This window comes from Trematomus bernacchii, unplaced genomic scaffold (assembly GCF_902827165.1).
Source record: "Trematomus bernacchii unplaced genomic scaffold, fTreBer1.1, whole genome shotgun sequence".
In the NCBI taxonomy this organism is placed as follows: Eukaryota; Metazoa; Chordata; class Actinopteri; order Perciformes; family Nototheniidae; genus Trematomus; species Trematomus bernacchii.
In genome coordinates this window covers 10,988,340-11,006,022 of record NW_022987582.1, presented here as the reverse complement: position 1 = coordinate 11,006,022, position 17,683 = coordinate 10,988,340, and the positions used below count along the sequence as shown (strand labels likewise).

The 17,683-nt window shown below is 40.3% G+C and overlaps 2 protein-coding genes across 5 annotated transcripts in view; one reads left to right on the top strand and one right to left on the bottom strand.

Moving 5' to 3' along the window:
* zhx2a (zinc fingers and homeoboxes 2a) overlaps positions 1–10,498 on the top strand; it is a 28,800-nt gene extending 18,302 nt beyond the window's left edge. For 3 of the 4 annotated variants that reach the window (XM_034127393.1, XM_034127392.1, XM_034127391.1), the window contains exons 3-13: positions 329–1,009; positions 1,586–1,798; positions 2,859–3,101; positions 3,718–3,933; positions 4,123–4,207; positions 4,469–4,654; positions 5,626–6,035; positions 7,618–7,864; positions 7,973–8,141; positions 8,468–8,587; positions 9,234–10,498. In XM_034127393.1, coding sequence (XP_033983284.1) covers positions 329–1,009; positions 1,586–1,798; positions 2,859–3,101; positions 3,718–3,933; positions 4,123–4,207; positions 4,469–4,654; positions 5,626–6,035; positions 7,618–7,864; positions 7,973–8,141; positions 8,468–8,585 — 2,568 coding nt within the window. In that variant the 3' untranslated portion in view covers positions 8,586–8,587; positions 9,234–10,498. The remainder of the gene's footprint in view (positions 1–328; positions 1,010–1,585; positions 1,799–2,858; positions 3,102–3,717; positions 3,934–4,122; positions 4,208–4,468; positions 4,655–5,625; positions 6,036–7,617; positions 7,865–7,972; positions 8,142–8,467; positions 8,588–9,233) is intronic. The other variant, XM_034127394.1, reaches the window with a different exon arrangement.
* A 728-nt stretch (positions 10,499–11,226) lies between these two features.
* derl1 (derlin 1) lies at positions 11,227–16,739 on the bottom strand. Its single transcript, XM_034127396.1, has 8 exons — positions 16,415–16,739; positions 14,596–14,707; positions 14,446–14,510; positions 13,760–13,786; positions 13,194–13,289; positions 13,005–13,057; positions 12,683–12,793; positions 11,227–12,094 (listed from the first exon to the last, which is right to left on the bottom strand). The coding sequence occupies exons 1-8, from the start codon at positions 16,565–16,567 to the stop codon at positions 11,923–11,925; spliced, it is 789 nt and encodes a 262-aa protein (XP_033983287.1). The 5' UTR covers positions 16,568–16,739; the 3' UTR covers positions 11,227–11,922.
* Positions 16,740–17,683: the final 944 nt, after the last annotated feature.

The following is a 17,683-nucleotide window of genomic DNA, read 5'->3' as shown; positions in this document are numbered from 1 at the left end:
GAGCATTCCATGGAATATAACAAAAAGTGTATCTCGAGCCGGTTTCTCAAACTTACCTACCCTACCTTTAAATATACACCGAATAAAATGGTGGTTGCTGGGAAAGAAAACTGTTGAAAATATCAATAAAACAAATACTCTTAATTAGATTTCTCCACAAAATGTATCAACTCTCTACATGAATGCATATTGGAAAGGGTTTTTGAGATGTTCATTACTAAAGAATCCATGAATTATATAAATACTTTTTCAAGAAAATCCATGACATGAATTGGGAAGTCTTTTTTTTGTATATATCCATTACATCTGTAAACTGCCTTCTTTCCAGACAACAATGGAGAACCATTCTGAGGAGAGGCCTATGGAGACAGATCTCTCAGCAGAGACGGAGCCCTCTGTGGAATTAGACCTGACGGGCTCGGCCCCCGACCCTCCCCTGCCTCCAGACAAACCCCAAGCTGAGCCCCCCGACCTTTCCAAGCCTCAGCGCAGACAGCAGGGGGGCTACGAGTGTAAATACTGCCCCTTCTCCACACAGAACCTCAACACTTTCAAAGAACACGTGGACGCCAACCACCCCAACGTCATCCTCAACCCGCTGTACCTGTGCGCCGTTTGTAACTTTAACACAAAGAAGTTTGACACCCTGACGGAACACAACGAGAGGTGTCACCCGGGGGAGAGCAAATTTAAGTTCAAACGCATCAAAATGAACAATCAGACAATCCTTGAACAGACAATAGAAGGTTTCAGCAACAGTGCGGTCATCTACAACACATTTTCTGGCAAAGGGGACGACCTCAGCGCTCTGCCGCTCGGCAAGCCCACCTCAGTGAAGATCGGTAAACCAAAAATGTCGTCGGATAATAAACGGACAGATCTGGCCAAGAAACCGATCACAGCGTTCACCGTGAACGTCCCGCTCATCATCCCAGAGTCGACTCTGCTCAAAGCAGAAGGCCTTTCACACATCATGCCTTCCCTACAGCGGCCTCTCAGCTACTCTCAGGTAGGACAGGAAGCATCCTTTCCTCTGACTTACCATCCCTTTATATTCTGAGCCAGCTTTTAATAGTAGAATGGTTTTTCGTCAAATGCACCTTTTTATTGTTTTGCTGGTAATGCTTTATTTTATGGGTCTGTTATTTCCTAATTATTTTCAGAGGAATTTTCCTGACTACAATAAAGTAATTTAGCGCTAATTATTATAAGGAGAAATAAAACGGTATTCAGTTTGTGCACCTCAATTTATTAATTCCAAATAATTGTTCATGTAAACCTGCAAGTCTTTTATTCAGAACAAAGCTGGTCAGCCGAAAAATGTCACAAGAGAAGCATAAAATCTAACAATTATAGAGAATAAAGTAACCAAATTATTAGTTTTAAGAGGACATTTTAATTTGGTATGAAAACATTATTAGGAGATTACATTAGAGACCCCTCAAATAAAAATGTTAGCATTGTTTTATTTATTTTTATATGCACAATGCTACATTCTTTCATTCTTTGTGACCACAGTTCTTCTTTATTATTGTTTTTAATGTGAAAAAGCCATTTAGTCACCATTGACCTTGTATTCCTTCAGGTTCCGAAGATCGCAGTGCCCCTCAACACAACCAAATACAACCCTTCGCTGGACGACAACCTGACGCTCATCTCTTCCTTCAACAAGTTCCCCTACCCCACGCAGGCGGAGCTCTCCTGGCTCACCGCCGCCTCCAAACATCCAGAGGAGCAAATCAAAGTCTGGTTCACCACACAGAGGCTCAAGCAGGGCATTAGCTGGTCTCCTGAGGAGGTAGGCATTAGAGAAAGGATGAACATTAGAGGCAATTTAATTGTTAAGCCTCAAGTGAGGTTTATTGTATTTTACCAGTTATCTTTCAATCTCTGAAGCTTAATAAGGTATCCAATCCATTTTATTTCTATAGCACATTTAAAAACAACAGAGTTGAACAAAGTGCTGGACATCAACAACTGTATAAAAACATGGCATAAATACATAAAAAACAGACGGGACATGAAACAAATGTAAAACACGAGACAATGAAACCAGATCAGAAGCCACAGACTGAAAAACTCTCATACGTGACGTACAAACAATACAAAACACTAGTAAGATAAAAACCCAAATTTAAAAGCACAAGTGTCACCTGGCCTGTAAATGCCAGGGAAAAGAAGTGGGGTTTTAAACGAGATTTCAAAACAGGCAGAGTTGGAGCAAGTCTAACCTGGAGGGGCAATTCCTTTCATAACTTTGGAGCTGCAACAGCAAAGGCTCAGTCTCCTCGCTGCTTTAGCCTTGATTTTGGGACTACCAGAAGGAATCTGTCAGCAGACCTCAGGGACCGTGTGGGTGTGTATGGTTTTAAAAGATCTGCCAGGTATGGTGGTGCTAAACCGTTTAGGGCTTTGTATGCGAACAGTAACATTTTAAATTGTATTCTAAAGTTGACTGGTAGCCAATGTAAAGAGGCGAGTACAGGCGTAATATGTTCACGCCTGCCTGTCCTTGTAAGGAGGCGTGCTGCAGCATTCTGGACCAGCTGTAGGCGTGACAGGGAAGCCTTGCTTACTCCAATGTACAGAGCATTGCAGTAATCCAGTTTCGTGGATATAAAACAATGTATTATTTTCTCAAAGTCATTAAAAGACAGGAAAGGCTTGACCTTTACTAAAAGTCTTAGCTGAAAGAAGCTGGATTTTACCTGGTATCATCTGGTCTACCAAATACTAACATTTTCTAAAGCATTACATTTGAACTGCTTGATTTAGGATAAGTTGAAAATAATACAGGTTACTGCAGATAATGACTAAAGCAGCCACAATTTATAACAAGTGCTTTCCCTTTATCTCAGGTGGAAGAATCCAGGAAGAAGATGTTCAACGGTACCATCTCTTCTCTGCCTCAGACCTTTACCGTGGTAGCTCCTCAGTTCAGCTCTAACATGTCTGCAGCCTCTAAAGCCATGCAGGCGGCAGCCTCCGTCCTGCAGTCTCTGCCCTGCCAGCTGCTGGGACAGACCAGCCTGGTGCTGACCCCTGTGGCCAACGGCTCCACGGTCACCTGCGCTCCGCTGGCCCTCACCGTGGCTAACCAGGTACAAGCACCCAGAAATGTTAATGTTTTGGAATAGTCAGAAGTTTCTGCTCAGAAGTTTCCTCAACATTAACGCTAGCTAAATGTATGTCTCGTGTTGATCCAAACTTTTGCAGTCATTCTATCATCTTATTAGATATGTTTGCACTATGCATAAAACCATTTGCTACCTCTGCATTCGTTGCAGTCGTGTATTTTTTATTTAATTTAATTATAATCAAGCAGTATAAATACTACTTGAATTGAAAGAAAATATCCATCAACCCTTAATCTGGCAAAAAAATGGACGCCCCATATTTATATATATTTTTCTTTAATAATGTATATTTTACCTATTTACATATTTTAAAACCGAAAAAAATATATTATTTGGTTATTTTAATCTTTTTTTCCTTTTCATTAATTGTATTTTTTTGTTTTCATTTTTGTGATTTTTGTTAGATTGAATTTACCTATATGTACATGTAAGCGTTGATGGAATTGGTTTTATTTGATTATTAAAACTATACAAGGGACAGGGCTGTGTAAGAGTATAAACATGGGGGTTGTACCGCATCTATCCGACTATCTGTATTTTATTGCATTGACTTGAACACCTTCCTTTATAATTACCGCAGGTGGCACAGTCGCTCAAAAGACCCCTGGCCTCCCCTGGGATCACCACGGACAGTAAACGACCCTCCATCATTCAGACCATCTCCGTGCCCATGGCAACATCCAAGCTGGCGTCGCCCAAAGTGCTGAGCTTCACCGTGGACCCCAACAAAACAGCTGAGCAGCTCTCAGTGCTGAGGGCCAGCTACACACAGTGTCCTTTCCCCGAGGAAGATGAGGTAAGAATAAGTGAGTGAAAGGACATTTCTTGCCATGCCTTAGAAGATAAAAATATATTTGAGTGATTTTTGGTATTCATATTTTTGTAGCTGCTTTTAATTTCTAATGTAGTGCTTTTTCTTTTTCTAAAACACATCACTGTTAAACCCCCACACTTTATATTTCATTTTCTGTTGCTCATGTTAAAGATCTACAGGCTGATAGAGACCACCGGGCTGTCCAGAGGAGAGATAAAGAAGTGGTTCAGTGAACAGAGGCTCCTTAATCTCAAAGGTATGTGATATCATCAGTGTCACCAATCTGAAATGATAAAATACCCTGCCATCGTTCTTTTGGTCAGAAACAAGCTTATTTTGGTTCTCAGAGGAAGGGTTTTATTGCTAGAAACAAATATACAGGAAAGCAAAGTTTCCTAATCGTGGTCAGTAGTCTGTTGATAATGTATTTTTAAGTGCCGTTTCATTTAGCAAAATAAATGACCCGTTTTGACCCTTCCATATTTTGGTTCTTCAGTCTCTCTCTGTGTCTCTACAGGCGTTCCTCCCCCTCCGGTGCTGGTGAAAGCAGAGGTGACCCTAGCCCCTAAAGATGGTCCTGTGAAGAAGGCGGTGCCCAGCCACTTCCCCCTACTGGAGAGGGTGAAGGGGAAGTCTTCAGAACAGCTGAAGGCGCTGGAGGAGAGCTTTCAGAGAAGCAGCACGCCGACAGAGGCGGAGCTAGGTAAAGACTCTCCACTGAACTCCTCACAAGGCAATGAGTTTAATCATATAACACAGTGTTGGGATGGAAAGAGTCAAGGAATTGGTGTAAGCTCATTCTTACTTTGGTTTGTAGGATATATCACAAGAGTGGCAAGAAAGAGAGAAGCGATGGGATTTAAAACATATTATATTATTACTTTTAATAGCATATGGATTGGTTTAGGTGAGTTGGGTTGTTTTCAACTGCAGTGATCAAAACATTTCCAATAACAGAGCGTGCAAAAGTCCAAATTACTGAGAAAATAAATGTTATCTTTTCCAAAATTCACAACCTGTATTTACCTAAAACAATATGCTACAGCCAATATTTTATTTATTTAAGCAAAACTGTTGCTCTGCGAGTATTAAGGAGGTACACACCTGTATTAACCTTGGGGTCTAGCAGCGCCGTTAATTGTAATTACGTAACCTATTATTATTTTGATTTATTTCCTGATTGTCCCGGCATTAGAATCAGACTTTGGGTTTGAGAAGATAGCCTTCCTGCAAGTTTGTAGCTAATGAAGCCAGATGTGTTTTCAAAATCCATTTAGAATATACATTTCCTGAGAATAAATATAACGGAAGATTTAAAGAACCTATTAAAAACGTCCTGTCTGAATAAATTGGGTGGAAACCAGGTAGTTAGAAAAGCAGTGGGTTGTGTTCTTGTAAAGTTTTGTACCCTCACTTCATAACTTGGAATTGAAAATTACTTTAAAAAGTCCAGTAGTGTTTCTTCTATTCATACAAGTTCACAGCATGTGACTTAATTTTCTTTCACCTCAGAGGAGCTGCGGGGCTCTGGTGGGTTCCTGCAGACAGGAATAGTAGAAATGTTTTTAATGAGCCCATGTTTAAGTCCCCCTGAGAGAGAATGAATTCCCAGGTTTCTGAGGTAGCCTTCCACTCGGTGTAACATCTGATCCTCTGAACTCTGCCCTGCTGTAGCCCTGCTGGCCCAGGAGACCCGGCTGTCCCACACGGAGGTGGACTGCTGGTTCTCAGAGCGCCGGGCGCTGAGGGACAACATGGAGAAGGCTCTGCTCTCCATGTCTGCCAAGAGCACGGAGGAGCGGCCGGCTGCGCTGCTGAACGGGGCGTCGCACGGCGGGAAGCCTCCTCGCTCCTCCCCCCATCCACCTGTCCTCTCCCCTTCCTCCTCCTCCTCCTCATCGTCGTCGTCCTCCTCCCCTCCTGTACTCGCAGCCTCCTCCCCTAACCCACCCAACCTCTCCTCATCAGCATCACCTCCCATCCTCACTTCATCTTCCTCCTCCTCTTCTCCCCATCCCCCAATCCTGTCTGCCTCCACCAGCCCGGCTCCAATAACCAGCTTCTCCCTCGGCCTATTAAGAGAGGTGAGCAAAGCAAACGCAGACATGTCTACATCAGCACTTATTAGGAGAAAATGTATTAATATCTGACACAAATTAAAACTTTGAAAGGACCATGAAAAATCAAAAATACATATTTGTTCCTGTTTAGATGTATTGCTATGTATCAACAAAGTACACCTGCCTTCCATTGAGCAGGAGCCCCTTAAAATGGGTTCCTTCATGAAACTGCTCACAACAAGGTCTGCAGATTATCTTTAATACTCATGATTTATGGAAGGAGACATTGTTGTTGAGTTTTTCAAATGTATTTCTTGGACGCCTTGACAACCACAAGCAGCTCCTTCTGGATCCATTATACTGAGAAAAGGCAGACATTTCAACAGCTGATTTCTCAAAAACTCTGCAATTCACCCAACAACAATCTAAATGTACAGAGGGCACTTTAGGAAAAAGGGAAATGTGCCTTTTAGATTTTGGGATGAACTGTGTCTTTTAATATGAGCTTGAATCCTTTGCAACGAGTGCAGATGGGCTGCTAATGGTATCAGTACATTAATGAGTTGTCACTTTTAAAGAGATAAATTAACAGGACATGGCACCTTTTTGTGCGCGAGAAGATGTGTAAAATTAATTAAACCTGAGAACGTATAGTACTGGTGCCTGAGAACAATCTGTGTGATTGACAGTAAATGATGAGATGTGCTGGTACTTGGATGTGAGAAGTGAGATAACACAGTAACGTGATGACAAGGTCATATTTGACAAACTCAGGAAAAGGAGCTGAATAGTGTTGTGGTTATAGAAGTGCAGTATCCCATAGGATTACAAAACCTATACATGGAACGTATATCCATGAGAAGTCTCTTGAAGAAGCAGCACTTGTTTTATGCTCTGAAACACAGACTGCCTCTGCAATGTGTTAATACATACATGCATTTCTACAACTGGTAGAATATGAAGTACTTTGTAATACATATTAATGCATTATTTCTCCTACCACCAGGTGATTTTAAATAAGATTCTAAAGAAATGCAATAAATCTTCTGATGATCCTGAATTTCTGTATTACCTTTCTCGCTGTTCATCCAGCAGATATTGAGATATCTGTATTCCCAATAGCTTGTATTAACACATTGACTTTGTTAAACAGTTAAAGGAATATATTCCATGACAAATTGAATAATATTCTGAATACAGTAATCAGAATCTGCCAATATATATTAGGCTATGTATCTGCTGATTGCCGCTAAGTGACATTTTTTTCTTTTATGGCTATTCTTTGTTAGGGTGGGGCAGATATTTTAATATATTTCTAATATCTCTCTATTTCGCTTGTGTTATTTTTCAGACTGTCAACGTTTAAAAAACAGGTAACATTAAGGAACATTCAGGGGTCTCCCTGATATTTTCTGTGTTGTTAAAGGTGCTTTGCTTAAAGAGGCCCTATTACGCTTTTTAAGGTTTTCTCTTACCTGTAGTTTGTTATTTAGGTTTGAGTGCTGCAGCACAGGCAGAATGAGAAGCACACAATACAAATATGAACCTGAAAATGAGCATAATATTTCCTTTTAAAAACAATTGATGAGATAATGTGTCTCTGCAGGTGTTCTGTCGGACCCAGTGGCCGTCTCCTGAGCAGTACAGCCAGCTGGAGGTCCAAATGAGCCTCGGACGCACCGACATCGTCCGCTGGTTCAAGGACCATCGATCTGCGTTGAAGAACGGTGAAACTCTGGAATGGATGGAAAGTTTCCAGAACCAAAAGCTGGCAGAGGCGCAGGAATCAGGCCAGGAACAGAACGGCCAGAGTTCTGAGAAGAGGGATTCCTTGGAAGTCAAGGCTGTGAAAGGTGAGTTTTTGGCTAGGGGTAGAATAATTATTTATTTTGCGTGCAGTGTTTTATACCCATGTTTGACTTTGTGTTTTTCGGGTGTGCATATTTTCTCTTCTACAACAGTCGGTGCAGTGGAGGAGGCCTGTGAGAGCGCAGCAGCTGCACCGGAGCACTCCAAGCTGTCCGACCAAGATAAAGTGCAGTGGTTGACGGACAGATTAGCCCACAGTGTGACGGACCTGAGCCGGACCAGACCGGACCAGACCAGCTCCAGCCCTGCTGACAAAGGAAGGTGGGTGGAGAGAGGGAAAGCCATCGCTTACCCTACACTTCTTTTTCTAGTGTAATATTATACAGACAAAAAAAATATCAGCTCACTGCCAATTTTAGATTTTTTCTTTTTTAAATGGGATATCACAGGAGTTATTTTAAGTTTTGTGTGAAAACAGTCTATCAATACAGCACCATATGGGTAAGTTATGGATACACTTTTAGCATGTGTTATTTGTTGCATCAACTTCATATTTAAGTATGGTGTATAGCCTTCACAGAAGCATTTAATGTGTTTTTAAAAGTCTTTCTGGTTGTGTTTAAACTTTGCGTCTGTTCCCTTGTCAGGTGGGTAAAGGTGACCGTGGCAGTGGGGGAGGAGAGCGATGCAGCAGTGGAGAGACCGATGCTGGCAACAGACACTGAAGCCCTGAGCATGGAGCAGCCTGGGAGGGTCACTGGTTGAGAGTAGGTTGAAAAAAAGCGAATATTTGATTTGGTGAAACATTTCGAAAAGCACCAGGCGTTAATATTGCTTTGGATGGATTTTGCTTTTGTGTGTCTTGGCTTGAAAAAATTGAAAAATAAATGGTGAACTGTTCCTTTAAAATGCCACAGCTGCAGCCTCCAGCTACCCAGGAAGTTATTAGGTGGTAATTACCTCCGATTGGCCCTTCAAAAAAGATGGCATGCTGGGATGGCAGGATGATATTTGGACCCACACCATCATTAGCATTAAACATTTAGACACACAAAATGTGTGTCTAAAATGTTTTGGCACACACGGTGCCAAAACGAGTATTTGAAAATGCTAATTGGCTAATCTCATTTTTATTTCTCCTCGAATAATGCATCCACATGGAAAACTATAATGCATTTGAGGAATATGGTACAAAAACATTTCAAGTTTTCATTATGATTTTAAAAGCCCCTTCTGGTGATTTTACACAAAACCAATATTTAGCCATTTCGTTTTTATGAATTTCACAGCGACCATCCCACGCATTTGTTTAAATTTCAATTTGTAACTAAAATGTATTTAATTTGATAATAGGTAGCAGTACAGTGATATTTACTCAGCCCATGTATTGATTCCAGTCTGGTTCTATTCCAGGTCCAGTCCAATCGAGTGTGGAAGGAACCAGTGATGTCTGCCTGTGATGTCATCACAAAGCGCCTGGGACTTTGTAGTTCCACTGACAGATTCCAGTGTGGGCAGATGCTGACTTTAAGAGGAGTGCCAAAGCTGGACTTGATGCATTGTTCTTACTACTACACTTTTTCTTTTTTTTAAAGAAGCACCCTTGTAAATATTTTTCTGTATTACAAAAACAGTTTGTACAGTTTTACTGGGAGGGCAAGTTTTGTTACATTTTTAAAAGAAAAATTCAAAGACTGGTGCCCCCAAACCTTTTTGTTGTTGTTTTAAGATCAAAGTGTATGATAGTGTGTTATTTGCTGAAAATCAGTCCTATTTTTTGAAAATCATGCACCTCCGACTACTCACTGAGTAGTATTTGATGGCACTTGCATATATCCCTGTGTTAGTGATAGATATTTACATGCTATGCCTCTTCATCTCAAACTGTTGGGAGACATTTCCGCTTCTCCTGCAGCGTCACCCTGACTCGCTCATAGAATTACGCTGACGAGGTGAAAATCAGTCAGACGTGCTCGAGGGACACTAGGAGTCCTCGAGTTTCGGGCAATCATAACACGATACAGAAATGATAAATCACATTGAGTGTCTGTGTTATCGCACCATGCTGCCTTTTTCTGCTCTTATCTGACATTTGCTTTCTGCCTCAGAGAACTGGTGAAGATTATTTCAGCTTATCACTTATTTTTTCTATAAAAACTTGAAATATTCTTGAATGAAAGTGTTAAGCGCATGATAAAGCAACTTAAGCTCCAGTGATCTGTGAACACCCCTTGGCTTTTGCTCTTGTTTTTATGGCTTTAGAACAGCCCTTGTGTTCAAATATGGATTGGGTTAAGTTGATTTCTGTACATTCGCTTCAGAACACCTGACATGGTGGTTCATGCATCTCCACATTAACAAAGAGAAATGATCTGTGCTGTTCTCAAGAAAACATGCATGTGCTTCAACAATTTTCATTTTTAACAATTCATTTTCAGAAATGATTTAAAAGGGATATCTGTGATTATTGGGTCAAATTGCAAGCGCTTGCAATATGTGTGCAGCAAAAAAGTTGAACTGTCATTTGAACAGCAGGTGTATGGCTGTGCTGGCTGAATGTCTGCTGCTGTTTCTGAGATACTGTACATCTTGTTGGCTAATGGGAACTGCTTGCATTTTTCATTTTCTACTTTAAGTCTGCTGTAACTCAATAAATACACAACCGACTGCAAAACCGCCTTTGTGTTCCGGCTTAAATTGATTGCATCAAAACGTTGGATTTGAACAAGGTACAGGAAAACTGACCGAAATTGCTTTTTTTCCACTTAAGTACGAAATTATCTTTGTGCAATTAAAGTTATACAGAAACCCTGAGAAAGTATAGATTTGGCATCTTTTCAAGAATGGCTTGTCACTGATATCTGGGTTTATGCTAAGGTATTTTTGCATCTTCAAATACTGATTTGTTTTAATCAAAGGCCTGAGCAGCTTTGTTTATTTCATCCAACATAACACCCTTCTCTACCTAGGATTGTTGAGGCCTTTCCGTGTATCTTCTGGGCATTATTCTAGCTTTATGTGCACTTGGTTTGAATGCAAATTAACACATTCAACCAATGGAGCTAATTTGCATCACCACATTAGCATAATGTCCAATAAAGCTATATTTAGTATTTAAAGCTGGAACTATTAGTCAATAGAGTATAGAATGAGTTGATTAATCACCTAGTTTGATTATAGATTTAAGCAGTTTAAATGTGAGTTCCTTTTTGTTTTATGGTTGTTGAACTGCTATTGGACAAAACAGTCTTTTTGGCCATTTATAGAACAATAATTTGATTATGATTCATATATTGTACATGAAGGCAAAGTGATTTTCGACCAGCAGAACTGGCACATACCTGAAAATCCCAGTGTTGCATTCAGGGAACATGGATATTATGACAATCAAACTCAGACTCGATTGTCATTTCAATAAACAACTGTTATATTTACAAAAAAAATAAGCAAAAAAATCCCATCTTCACCGTATTTTGGTTGAGATCAAATCTTAAAACAGAGGCTTTAAAAAACATTTTACACCCGTGAACAATTAGACCTAGAAACAGTGCTCTCTAAATAGCTTTGCCCATGTTCAGCTGAGAGCAGCCTCGCAGTGCGTTGGTAATTACAATGTAATCTGATACTGCATCACAGAGGGAGGGAGGGAGAGGGAAGGAGAGAGAGAGGGAGGGTGAGGAACACAAAAAAATCAACAGCGTGCTGGAGTACAGCTGCAACATCTCCACTGTCCAATTTCAGGGTGGAAGGAGGACAGACATAAAAGGGGGAGTGGAGATCAAGAATCATCACATTAAAAAAAAAACAATTTATTCATATTGCCTTCCATCTGCTTCACATGGACACATCCTCAGTAAGAGTAGAGCTGGCTGTTGGTGGTGAATTGGGCTTAAGGCCACAGTCTGAGTCCTGCCGTCTTGGGTATAAAGTGTGTGCCTTTTCAAATTCCCTCATAAAACTAAACATGAATGTAAATGAATACATTTTAAGTCAAGGTTTTCCCTCAAGCGGCAGAATGAGAAAAAGCAAGCACTTTAACCCCATAGCTTTGTTACTGGGAGTAAAAAGGGGTAAGGGGTGGAGCTCTCTCGTTTCACGTCTCTCATTCCCCCCCCAGGCGGAAGCCTTCGCCCCAGTTGTAACGTCCTCTTAATACTCCTCCCCCGCCGCCGCCTCCTCCTCCTCCTCCCCCCTGTGGCTCCTGGACAGCTGGTCTGCTGGGGGGGACTCCGAAGCCCGACACGCCTCCCCTCCTGGTGGGGAAGTACCGATACCTGGGGAGAGGAGGAGAGAGACGTTGGAACGTTTCAAATCGAGGAAGCGGGTAATCTCACAGTCCTGTTTGTTATGTTTAGTGTTACAGTGCAGGGGGGGCTGGCCTACGTTTCTCCATCTAAGGAAATCACTTCTACTTACATTTATTTTCAAAGCACAGATGGTTCAAGTTGACTTTTATATATATGTTTTATAATAGTGCTTGAGGTAATACAGAACAGCTCTAAAAATATTTAACCCTGTAAAAAAAGTTCTGTTATCCCTGTATGATCATCTTTAAATCCAGCCTGTGTATCTTTGGCTCAACAGCAGTCTTGTGGCCACAAATAGTAATGTTAGTAATAGGGTAAACGGTAAAAAAGTGTCATTATGGTGTCATCAGAGGAAAGATATACTCCCTGTAACGCATTGAAATCTATCTTGCATTTCACCATCTATCTTACATTGGCAACGATTAGCTACTCGTCATAACAGACCAAGTAAGGCTTTAGCAGCAGAGTTGAAATACGTAAGGGTGTCGACTTATGTATTCAAACTTTCATGTCATTTAATGTTATTTGTTCATTCAACAGTTGCAAAACACTTACAAGAATTGAGGTGTGGAGAGCAGGGCGCGTCCCCCCAGGTCCATGGGGTATTTGAACATGAGGAAGAAGTACAGGTGACCCACCAGGTTCCCTGTCAGTTCATTTACAAACCTGCACAATACAGGAAAAGTTTAGCAAACCTCATGGAAATAACATTCAGTTAAAACATGTCTAATGTGGCTTAACAGGCTATTCCCTACTTTGGACAACAGGAACAAGGACCATTCTGTATTCATTAAAAGACAATACATTTATGTTTGTACTACAGATTACTAATAAACTGTTTCTGTGAACCAAAAAATATGTTTTAAATGTTACTTACGAGCCTCCGATAATGAAGTTGAAGGCCAGGATGACCCATGGTAGATAATGTGCCTACAGGAAATATAATGTATATGATTATTAGAATAAGCCTCACATTCAGGTAGTAAATATTATGCGGAATAATGCTGACAGTCCAAACCACAAAAGGCCGTTACGTATGTAAAATTGTCGGTGAAGTACCACGCACCTTGAACCGTGTTCCGAACCAGAAGGACACGATGGTGTCTTTGTTGAACTGAGCCCAGACGTAGAGCACTGACATGATCAGGGGGATCATCAGCAGCTGAAAACATAAACAAACAATATGTTAATACAAACAGCATCAACAACACAGCTGTGTAATCAAAAACGTTATGGGTGGTTTTTGAAAAGTGGCATTGAAAATGAAGGGCTTATTGTGAGAAGCCTGACAACCTGATTAATGCGTTTCATAATGCTTACACTAATATGATCAGATAAAGTCGAGACTGGTTTAAAAGCTACTTGTTTTTTATTCTCGAGTGATATAAACACTCTTTGTAAAGTAAAAATGACATCTACGATGCATTATGATTTCTAACATTTGCGAGAGGTGTTTCTTAGCTTACTTTTATTGCAATGCATTTAAAAAGTTTTAGTTAAACCTTCAGTTTAACTGGCCCTCTTTATTATGTGAGACTCAAGTGATAAGTGCAGACTATTTTTATGTTTTATAAACAGTATATTGGTCATAATTTGATGTTGTGGTATAAATACAGAGAGGAGAATTCTCACCTGCATGTTCATCAGCATCCCGGTTATCTATAGTAAGAGTCAAGGTCAACACAATACAATACAGCTGGAGCCTTCAGATTAGAACATCTGAGGACTTGAGGGTTGCCAGGTCCAATCCCAACAATCGGCCGGCGGTCACCCTCCAATTCGGCCTCTCCACCTCCCACAACTGACTTTCCTCCCCCCACCTTTTCCCACAATTTGCCAGTACAATACAAGCTGAACACTTGGTTTAGATTGAAGGAAAACAGGATCTTGTCCAAATTTGCCGCATACAATTTCTGTATCTAGGCGAGGCAAGCTGACAATGGAAGCTGAACACAAAGACAGCGTTGAGATGTGGGCTGGGTTGTGCCGAGTGTGACCTAGATTAGGTTTCTCTGCTCTGCAGGGGTAGACTGACACTGGGCCACTGGCACAGAGCCACCCTGACATGGCACAGTGCTGCAGAGAGAAAGGGGGGACACACACACACACACACACACACCGATGAGAGAGAAATGCAGCGGGGCTAATAAGGCAGCAGAGAGCTAGGATCGATGGTGGGGAGGAAACCAAGCTGTGACCTTAGAGGCTGAAGGTAGATTGCAATTCATCATTTAAAAACAAGAGGTTTTTAAATGATGAATTGATAAGTGTGACAAAAACAGTTCTGGTGCTTTGTGGAACCAGTTTAAAAAGGATACAACAATGCAGATCCAGTTGAACAGGAGCATGAAGATGTAGTCTGCAGGTCTGCCATCAAAAGCCCCTGGAGAAGAAAACAGAAAAAAAGTTTAGCAAGACAGTTTGTGTGTGTGTGACTGCATGTGTGTAAGCACCGGGGCCAGGCTTACCTGTCTCTAGCCGACTAGAATAGTGGTAGAGGAAATAGAGGTTGACCAGGTACAGGAACCCAGTATTAGGGGTTATTGGGAAATACAAGGTAGCAGTCAGTGGTCTCCAGAGCTGAAACAAACAGAAGAGACATAAGTATAATGTGGTCAGACATAAACATAGCTGTGTGTGTGTGTGTGCAAGGATCCAGACTTTAAAGGGTAAGACAAATGACATCTCATGTGGATTGTAGATAACTTCTAAGCAGAGAAAAAGTGGCACCAGACTCCAGCTGGAGTTCCTCTGAACAGTGTTACCTCACAGGTAGATTCAAAGGTTTTGTTTGATGCCGATCAGATCGGAATGTAACTAAAGGCTGAGCCTTTTCTGTGTTAAATCACTTTTAATCAAGGGATATCATTACAATATTCGATAGAGAAAAAGGTATCTAGTGTAATTTTCTGTTGAAAATATTTGTTAAAATTCAACTCATCTTTTCAGTGCTTAACAACCAAAATTGGCAAACCTTCTACTATTCTAGTTTATCAAATCTGAGGAAGTATTTATTTTCTGCGTTGTTGTTGTGTATCAGTTTAGGTTGGCTGTAACTACATGGAAGCGCTAGATTTGCTAAAACTCTTGTGAGACCTGTTGCCCGACACCCTAACCTTACCTCAACCATCTAAAGGTCAATGCCAAACGTAACCATCTCTGAAGAACTTTTGCAAATCAAGGGTTACATTTGAAGATGTCCCCATGGACTCCCACACATTGTGATGGGCATTTTTGCATACGTTTTTCATCATACAGACTAAATTATTAATTTCATTTAAAGACATATTGACCATATTCAGCAATAATTTCACTTATCGTTAATAACAGTCCATCCATATCCATAATATAATATAACAGCGTATAAATGAGAATTCATTGTTATTCTATATTCACTGATATTGTTCGTGGTCTTTATAGCATTTGAATTTGGAGAAAAAAAACGTCTAACTATTGTAAGTTTAAAATCTTGAATATCCTACAGCTCCCCTCTGAAGATATATAAAACAGCATAATAGTGACAGTCGTACAAACTAAGGTGCATTTTAAACAGAACAAGTCTCAGCAATCTTTTACCATCAGATAAATAGCAGAGGTTTCCACATTATAATTAGTGTATGAAGCGCGACTTAACTACCATTTAGTTATATTGACATGTATCACTTTACATCATAACTAAGCGACAGTAGGCTATATCATATGGTTGAGTTTCAATGTCTTATTCGGCTGCCAAGTGGCAAAACAGTTACATGATGTTATACATATTATATTTAATGCGTTATTGAATAGTTCAACTTGAAGTCAAATGTATATTCATATTGCATCATATTCTAGGTAAGTTGGTCCGGATACAGTGAAGATGCGGAGTGATATCAAAGTAAAAGCCTTCCCGCAGGGCTCATTTCCAAGTAGGAAAGTCCCATAATAATTATGGCAACATACTTTCTCCGCATGCAAAGCTACAGCACCTGAACACACTGGTTTTATTTCAGCAACATCGAAAACACTCAGACTACAATACAACTTCTGGTTAGTAACTTAATATTTGTGCTGTAATGTTATATTTAACCCTCATTTCAGTGTTGCTAAATTAAGTAGCAGTTTGACAGCATCCGGAAGTAATGAGCTCCTGCGTATCGCCCTCTCATTGGCTGTCACACAGCACGGCCTGCTCAGTTAGCCTAGCTAGCTACCTGCTAACTAATCGCTCACATCGAAAACAAAGCAACCATGGCACGGATCAGCTACTCCAACACACAAAGGTGAACACAAACAAGATACACTTACATGAAATCTGCTTATAACCAGCTCTGGAAACAACATGAGATTCCTGAAATCAATCAATCCCAGTTTCCCAATAAAGGGAACAGCAATCGAGGCAGCAAACCAGGACCGGGTGATGAAAGGGATGCTTCTGAACCAGTCCCCGAGGTCTGACATCTTCCCATATAATTACTACCGAGTTATAACCATGAAACAGGAGCTCCTCTTGAAAAATTAACAAATATCCCCTAAAACAATGCAAACCCTCGCTGCTTTTAAATCAGAAGTGCTGCACTGCTAACTTTACATGACGTGGCTAATCACAGGAGGCTAGCTATACATAGGTAAAGTTTCCTGGATTCTAGCAGACACATCCGGTTCAGCTTTTCAAAGTAAAATCTATCCCTACTGGGCATAGCTTTTACTACAACTGCTTCTACTACTAAAAATAAGAGCAATACAAAAACAATTGATTTGACAAAGAAGTGATATTCTTGGGGGGGAAATAATGTTAGTGAGAGGAAATTGAAGGCTTGCACCATTTATTAGGAACATAAGAAGAAACGTTTTTTTTAAGCCTATAATAATGTATGTTAATGCATGTGTCAATTTTTATTTTGTATTAACCTTGATTTGGAAAGTAACTTGTAACTAAATAAATTGTGGAGTAAGAAGTACAACATTTGCCAACAAAATGTAGTGGAGTAAAAGTATAAAGGAATATAATTTGAAAATACTTAAGTCAATAACAAGTATCTCAATTGTTTTATTTAAGTACAGTTGCTCACAGTAACCTTACTTTTCTTAGAGTTAATTGACAGTTTTGTCTGTCTTTTTACCTTGTTCTTATTGGTTTACATAAGTGATAATAATCATTGTGTTGTTCAGAGGGTTGTTGACATACTCACTTGGCAATTCTTGCCAATACTTTTGATGAAGTCTTATACGTTTTTCTTCTCTTAACAAAATAATTTAAAGTTGTTAGTTTATGATGTTTTATCATTATTAAGTTATTTACACGATTATTCATTTCAAAGACTGGTTTGTATCATGCACTTACTTTGAAAGACACATTTTACAACCGGATGTCCTTGTATTATCTCACACCAACACCTTTGTTTGTTTTGCATTATTCTAGCACTTCCTGTGAAAGTCACAAAAGCTCACACTGGACCAATCAAAAGGCAACAAGCAACAGAAAGAGGCGTGCCCACGCGACAGTTTACTTTCCCCACAGCAACCACCTGTGGAGGGCTCGAGCCAATGAAGCGGAGAATGTGAAACATGTCAATA

Bases quoted from the DNA above. Each gene is read 5' to 3' on its own strand.
- derl1 (XM_034127396.1), bottom strand. From the start codon at position 16,567: ATGTCAGACCTCGGGGACTGGTTCAGAAGCATCCCTTTCATCACCCGG. The intron at 14,511-14,595 runs GTAAGCCTGGCC...TTTCTTCTCCAG, and splicing joins TTCTAGTCGGCTAGAGACAG to GGGCTTTTGATGGCAGACCT. The intron at 13,058-13,193 runs GTGCGTGGTACT...TATTTCCTGTAG, and splicing joins GGTTCGGAACACGGTTCAAG to GCACATTATCTACCATGGGT.